Source organism: Ananas comosus, linkage group 2 (assembly GCF_001540865.1).
Source record: "Ananas comosus cultivar F153 linkage group 2, ASM154086v1, whole genome shotgun sequence".
Classification (NCBI taxonomy): domain Eukaryota; kingdom Viridiplantae; phylum Streptophyta; class Magnoliopsida; order Poales; family Bromeliaceae; genus Ananas; species Ananas comosus.
In genome coordinates, this window is record NC_033622.1 from 1,219,833 (window position 1) to 1,227,698 (window position 7,866).

The 7,866-nt window shown below is 39.7% G+C and overlaps 1 protein-coding gene across 1 annotated transcript; it reads left to right on the forward strand.

Moving 5' to 3' along the window:
- LOC109706661 (protein CYPRO4-like) lies at positions 732 to 5,527 on the forward strand. The gene is made up of 2 exons (XM_020227606.1): positions 732 to 2,493; positions 5,032 to 5,527. The coding sequence occupies exons 1-2, from the start codon at positions 865 to 867 to the stop codon at positions 5,311 to 5,313; spliced, it is 1,911 nt and encodes a 636-aa protein (XP_020083195.1). The 5' UTR covers positions 732 to 864; the 3' UTR covers positions 5,314 to 5,527.

The window sequence follows — 7,866 nt, forward strand, 5'->3', positions numbered from 1 at the left end:
CCTTTATTTATTGCATTGTAACTCTATGTTGCTTACTTATTAGATGTAACCTGAGTTAATGATATAATAATGTGTTTCCTAATACATTATTTGGTTTATATATTAAATTTTATATTAGATTTTGTACCATGCGTGAATCCTATTATAGTGAATGATGCTTATTGAATTGATACAAAGAAAAAGAATTGCGACAAGTAGAGCAAAAGATTCTCTTTTGAACATGTAGATATTATAATCATAAATTATGATAAATTTTTGTTGATAAGATACCAAGTGGGATTTAATGGAGTTAGAGGTCGTTTAGTTTAATATACAATTTTATAATTATATTTTTTTTGAATTTATAGTTTTTTTTTTCAAATTTAAAAAATAAAATAAAATAGAAAGCAAACATGGAGTCAAACGAGTTGAATATAGTCTCATGAATCTCATGTTTGAGGGTATTAATGGGCCGGGTTTGGATCAACCTTATCGGAGCCCATGACTCGGTCCGAAACTGAAAAGTTAAGTGGAGCGTGGACCGGGCCTCGGCCCTAGAGCCAACATTTTACCCATCTCACCAAAAGAGGGGGGGGGTGGGGGGTTCAGGGACCAAAGTGAAATATCTGAAGAGATAGAGGGGCGCTGGTGCAATTAAGACTGTAATTGTTGTCCTAATACCTGGCCTTCGATTTTGATTTGGACGGCTGAGATCACTTCCGAACGGCCTCTGATTTCCCGGCAAAACCCCGCGAACAACTGTAACCGTCGCATCCTCTTCCTACGTATCGTGCGAAAACCGAAATTTTACAAATTAACCCCTCCATTTCTTCGAATTCCAATCCGAAACCCCTTCTCTCTCTCTCTCTCGCTCCGGTTATCGCCATGGGAGGCTCTCATAGTCGCGAGGGCCTCGAGCTCTCCGACGAGGAGGAGGAGGACGAAGAAGAAGAGGAGGAAGAAGACGAAGAAGAGCACGAGCAGCGCGAAGGATCCCAAACCCTAACCCCGCCCTCCCTCGATGACGTCGACTCCAAACTCCGCTCCCTTAAGCTCAAGTACTCCTCCAACCCTTCTCCTTCTCCTTCCCCTTCCCCTTCCTCCTCCTCCCAAAACGCTAACCCTAACCCCAACCCTAACGACGCCGTCAAGCTCTACCTCCACATCGGCGGGAGCTCCCCCACCGCGCGGTGGATTGTCTCCGACAAGCGCGCCTCCTACTCCTTCCTCAAACCCTCCCCCCTCCCCGACCGCGCTGATGACTCCTCCTCCCCATGGTCCTTGGTGATCGGATCCAAGGTGCGCGCCAAGGTGGGCGCGGAGATGCAGCTGAAGCCGTTCCCCGAGCAGCGGCGCGTCGACTTCGTGGCCGATGGGGTTTGGGCCCTCAAATTCGCCTCCGCGGAAGGGTACCGCGAGTTCCAGAGCCAGTACCGGAGCTGCCTCTTCGAGAACACCTACGGCCTCGCCGCGACGGAGGAGAACCGCGCCAGGGTTTTCGGTAAGGATTTCGTGGCGTGGGCGCAACCCGAGGTTGCAGACGACGCCATCTGGGAGGATGCCGAGGGGAGCTTCGAGAAGAGCCCGATTCTCCCGGTTAGGGCGAGCCAGGACCTGTTGGAGGAGTTCGAGGAGGAGGCCATTGATGGCGGGATTCAGAGCCTTGCGCTCGGAGCTTTGGATAATAGCTTCTTGGTGAACAATTCGGGGATCCAGATTGTAAGGAATTTCAACCATGGAGTTCACGGGAAGGGCGTTTCGGTTAAAATTAGCCATGATGGGGGTCAGATTGCAGGGTCTTCGACCCCAAAGAAGGCGCTTTTGATGAGGGCGGAGAGCAATATGCTTCTGATGAGTCCGGGGCAAGCGGGGAAGCCCCACTCGACAGGTGTTTACCAGCTTGACATCGAAACGGGGAAGGTCGTTACAGAATGGAAATTCGAGAAGGACGGGTCTGACATTACGATGAGGGACATCACGAATGATAGCAAAGGCTCGCAATTGGACCCTTCGGAGTCTACCTTCTTGGGATTGGATGACAATAGGCTCTGCCGATGGGATATGCGGGACCGGAGCGGGATGGTTCAGAATATCGCCAGCTCAAATGAATCTCCGGTTTTGCACTGGACTCAGGGCCATCAGTTCTCTAGGGGCACTAATTTCCAATGCTTTGCTTCGACCGGCGATGGGTCTGTTGTGGTGGGTTCGATTGATGGGAAGATCCGCTTGTACTCGAAGAATTCAATGAGGATGGCCAAGACTGCATTTCCGGGGCTTGGATCCCCCATCACTAATGTCGATGTTACCTTCGATGGGAAGTGGATACTGGGTACTACGGACACTTATTTGATACTCATATGCAGCATCTTTAAGGATAAAGATGGAAAGGAGAAGACTGGTTTCAGTGGACGCATGGGGAACAAGATTGCGGCTCCAAGATTGCTGAAGCTTACTCCACTGGATTCGCATCTGGCTGGGAAGGACAATAAGTTTCATGGGGGACAGTTCTCCTGGGTGAGTTTGATTACTTCCCCTTCATGCATATATATGTGTGATGTCATACATGATGTCAGTTTCTACTCATGTAGTAGTTAAATATTAGTTGATTAGTTTCTGTAGTTATAGTGTTACTTGACTTGTGCTTCGCATTTGCATATTTCCAATTTTTATTTGTCTTCCCAGGCTGTGACTAGCTTCTAGGAATTATAATTTGTTGAAGTATTCATTTTTTTCAGTCTAACTAGAGAAATCTGTAAGGATGAAGGTAACTGTTGCTGTCTATTTTGGAATGAGAGGTAATATCCAGCTGTAGAGTTACTGTCAGGGAAACTAATGCACTGACTTATTTGTATAAACCAACATTACAAGCAAATGCACTTAACCGGGGGGAAAAAAAACAAAAGCAGCTCATGGAGATAGAAATAGTATAAACTCGTTTAGTTTCTTGACATGTACTTTCAACTTGCTATGAAGTAGAGATGAAAACAAGCAATTGTTTTCGTATTTTAGCTGAAACTTGAGATGCATTTGTTATTGTCAAAATTATTGACTCGGCACTAGAATGTAAATTTTCATGAAGACTCTAGACATATACAATGATGATATGAAACATGAATATTCGCTCGTATGAGAATATGGCACTTTCCACATCTATAGTAAAGTTTAGCTGTTTAGAAAGAGCAAAGAACATTAGTAGGCATGTTCCTCAAAGAACCGTTACAGAGTAAATATCTGCACAGAACACATCTCTGGTCAAGATTTAGTCTAGCATGTTTCAGTTCGCTCGAGGTGACCTGTCCCAAATTGCCAATAATCTAAGATGGATACCAGGAGGTAAGGTTTCTACTCATTTAGATGATTTGGCATTTGTAGATTCATTGACTGTTGAAGCAATTCCCATCTGGAAGTTTGAGTTACTTTGATTGCCTTGGCTATTTCCTAGCGCTTGCTAAGCGTCTAAGTGCCAGGCAAAACAATAACACTCCAATCTTAACTTGACCCCTACAGTTCACTATCAGATCTAATCTTGTAGCATTGCCAGGGGAGATTTTTAAAAAACTCCTCAATCTCGATATCATGCCTGAGTATCCCATATAGTATAATTAGTGCTAGAACCTTGCACATAACGACTATGAGTAGCAAGGGTGAGAGGCAGCTAAGAACTCGAATTCAAGACAGATGTCAAAAGGACAAGGAATCTTGTCATTGGTGGCGATTAGAACAGGATGTATTTGGCAAACTCCAAAGTATCGCTTTACGGTAGGAGTGAGACTTTAGCAGGTTTGGCCGTTTTTGCTATTTTGGGTTTCACTTTGTCTTTCAGTGGCTAGGAACCCATATCATATAACGGCGGTCCAAATGCTTAGAAAGCATAAGCTTCATTACAGATAAATTTGAGAGTTATTCAGATCTTTAGAGGAAGTTGCAGGAAAACAACTTTTGCGCAAATTTGCTTCTGCGGTTGTTCTATATTTACTATCTGCAGCAGTCTTGGTTTCTATGGGGATAAGTTTATGTCAGCACTTGTTTCCTGTGGAAGATGAATTTCTGCATGGGAGGAAAAAGAACCTAGAGAAGAGCCATTCGCATCAACATCTCTTACTGCTGTAAGTTCCTATCGAGATTTTGTTGGGACCTCTAGTTTCTAGCTAAAGAGAGGGATATTAGATCGAACAGAGGTAGAGAATGAATAGGACAAAATGGACGGGGAAGAAGACAGGGTGCATGGATGAATTCGCCTACTATGGTTGATCTTTATTCAAGGATACACCAAGTGTGACTCCACTTTCTGGACAGAAATAAGTTGTTTCCGAGTAAATAGAAATTTGGAATTAGTCTGGTGCTTTCGGATTGCCCCAGGAAATATTGCGCTAGATTTTAGTGTTTGTATTGTCCACGACATCTTTTGCTGGATGATAAGCATGATTTTTACAGGAGCTTTTGCATATTATAAAATGTACCAAAGAAAGTTTTGCATTTGAATAGTTAGAATTTCTGAAAGTAGCTGTTTAAAATATTAGTCATTTCTAGCTAACTACTTTTTTTTTTTGAAAGGAATGTATAGGGTATTTCCTATACGTTTCATTGAATGTAATAAGAGTTACATCTACTTGGCGAAAAGCCATCATAACTAGCCAGTAGAACAACGAAATTCCGCTTAAGCACCTGAATATCCTTCTAATACGGACGACTACATTATGCTTATATTTTTTTTGAGAAAAACATTATGCTTATATTGTCATCTCGAAAACTTGAGAATATTCAAGAAAAAGATGATGGTGAGGTAATGAACGTAATTTCTTATATCATGAGATGATGAGACAATGAATAGCAATCATTTATTTGCCTCCAATGCAAGTCATAACATGAGTGATTGCTATTCATTATCACATTAAATTTTGTTGCGTTCTCACTCCAATTTGGATGTCCATTCACATGCATAGTGCATTATTTATCTTTCTCAGATGATGAATGCCAAGATCCTATTCTCGAAATTCCTTTGGTTTTTTGTTGGATTAACTGTCTCTCTTTTCACTGCTGCGGTATCTTCAGGTGACAGAGAACGGTAAACAGGAGAGGCACCTGGTTGCAACAGTCGGCAAATTCAGCATCATATGGAATTTCCAGCAGGTAAAGAACAGCAACCACGAGTGCTATCGAAACCAGGAAGGGTTGAAGAGCTGCTACTGTTACAAGATCGTCCTCAAGGACGAATCCATCGTCGACAGCCGCTTCATGCACGAGAAATTCGCCACAAGCGACTCCCCAGAAGCTCCTCTCGTGGTCGCAACCCCAATGAAGGTTAGCTCCTTCAGTATATCAAATCGGCGCTAACTTGTGATTATTTCGTTTTCCCTTTTCTAATTATCGCATGGAGTGGATTGATTGCTGTTGATAGAATTGGTTTGAAATTACAGATTTGTTTGTGCATAAATTGTCAATATGCTATATTTATGTGGCATAAATTCCTGCTTGTGGTTTTTATAATCAAGATTACATCATTGTAATGGCTGGATTTCTTGGTGATTTTGAGCATAATTTTTTCGTTTCTATTTTTTTTTTTTTTAAAATGCATATATATTACATTTGGTTTCACATGTTTATTATGGGCCATTTTATAGTGGGCCACACAGGCTGCTACACACATTATCGATATCTCGTAGCCATATTTTCATATTTGAATCATTGAATTGCACACGAATCATATGTAAACTATTAAAAAGGTGAATGTGTAGAGGTAGAGGGGCGTATTGTACATGCGATCGCTCTGTGCTATAATCTGGTGCACAGAATTTTCCTACACTCTGTACGATCTTACTGTTCCTTCAAACTACTGTGATGATTCATTAATCCAATAGTTGGTCAATTCGACAGTTGACATGCAAATTGTGTTATGCGTGGTAAGAGAGTTTGATAGAAAAATACTTTATTTGTCTTCGTAAGTTGGTTAAGATATAAATTTCTATAGTCTTCTAGAAAGATAGAGAGTATTGTTATATACTTTCGACCTAACTCTTTTGTGCCCGATAGCGTTAGGTGCAACCTTTCGTGCTGAATGGGCCCTTCGAAGTATGGTAGCATTAGTCGGTGCCCGAGAAAGTCATGCAAATATCCTCCCCACCTTATCCTCTTTCTCGCATGCATATTATATTCTACTTTGTTAGCAGAAAAATCTTGCACACATAATCATTTTACTGTAGATTTACGACGGAATGGATCTCTGCTCTAGACTATCAGCGGCTAAGATCCCATCTGCAGCATACGTATCAGGTTACAGGATTTTTGTGCGCACGGAGCTGCAGAAAAAATTGCACTCGACTTTCTCATGTGTCTCTATGTGTGTGCTGTCTGATGGAGAACCAACAACTTCGAGCCAGACCAACAGCTTGGTTGACAAAGGCCAGGCTGTAGTCAATTTTCTACGGCCTCGTGCCAAAACTCCAATTCCAAGCACTTGACCATTTTTTGATTCTGCACAAGGTCATTGTTTTGCTTTTGATTTTGAAATCTTAACGACTTACCATTTGGATTACTTAGCTGAGAAAGTATGATTAAAAAAAAAATTTATTTGTTTTCGTACGTAATATCACGTTTCGCATACTGTAATAAGTCGGTTATAATATATTTTCTGCGGTTCTAAAAACTCAGAAATACATTTATATATGTTTTTATACCAATTTTACTTTATCTATTATTAGGCCCTTAAGTCACTAGCAAGCCCTTCATATATTCTTTTGCTAGAGTGCATAGTACATAACCACATCAATGATCAACCACAAATTAAACTTCTCACATGGCGCTTTTTTCGGGCTTGATTTGTTAATCTCTTTACATTTTAGGGCCCATTTGTACAATGAAACAAATTAGAGGAAGACGTACAGAACTTACTTAAACTATGAGCATTTTGAATCAGTTATCTGATCTTTCAAAATTTTGATTTTACAATCCAACCTTTTCAATTTGTTTGGTTAGAGTAAGTCAATAATACTTTAACTTCAAAATTTAAGTTTATTGCTTATTTTAATATATTTATGATTGCCAGAATTGTATAAAATATACTCACTAAATATATAAAGATAAACCATGCAGTCAAATTTTCAAGTCAAAGTATTATACCGACTAAAGCAAAATCAAAATTTTGAAAGATCAGATAATAATTCAAAGTGATTGATAGTTCAGCAAAAGTTCTGTATATTTTTAAGCAACAAAGTACTTAATAATAACTTTTTTGTTATTATGATTATTCTTTTATGAATATTGCATCCTAGAGTTTGTTGTTAGTCCATTAATTAATATAGAACTCTCTAGTACCCACAATTTTTCGAGATAATGCTTACTACATTTATTTAAAGGATGAATTTATTTGTTACAGAGAAATTGACTTAATAAGAGGTTTTATATCCTATGTTGTAGTACTCTAGTAAACATTTAATCAAACCCATCCATCAAACTTGCCAAAAGTAATATTCTGAAACAAGATATTAATTCATAATATTTCTTTTTTTCATGGTGCAAAAGCTAACATTTCTTAAAGCATCATTTTAATATAAAATTATAATATTTTCTCCGCTTAGAGACTCTACCATCAAATACGACACAATATAATATCTTTTTTTTTTTTTTTTGTAGTGCAAGTATTAATATTTCGTAAAGCACCGTCTTAATATAAAATTACTGTATTGCATTTGCTCTGAGGCCCTGCAATCTAATACGACGAAATATAATTAATTTGACATATATACATCATATTTGTGGTGTATATCTTATACAATATAGACTTTTGTGACCCTTGGTTAAGTGTCCTAGTATCGTTAGATTCGGAGATAAGCAAAAAGTGGCTATTACAGGAATAGGTATAAATTGAGGTATAAGCGGGGATTAAATCAA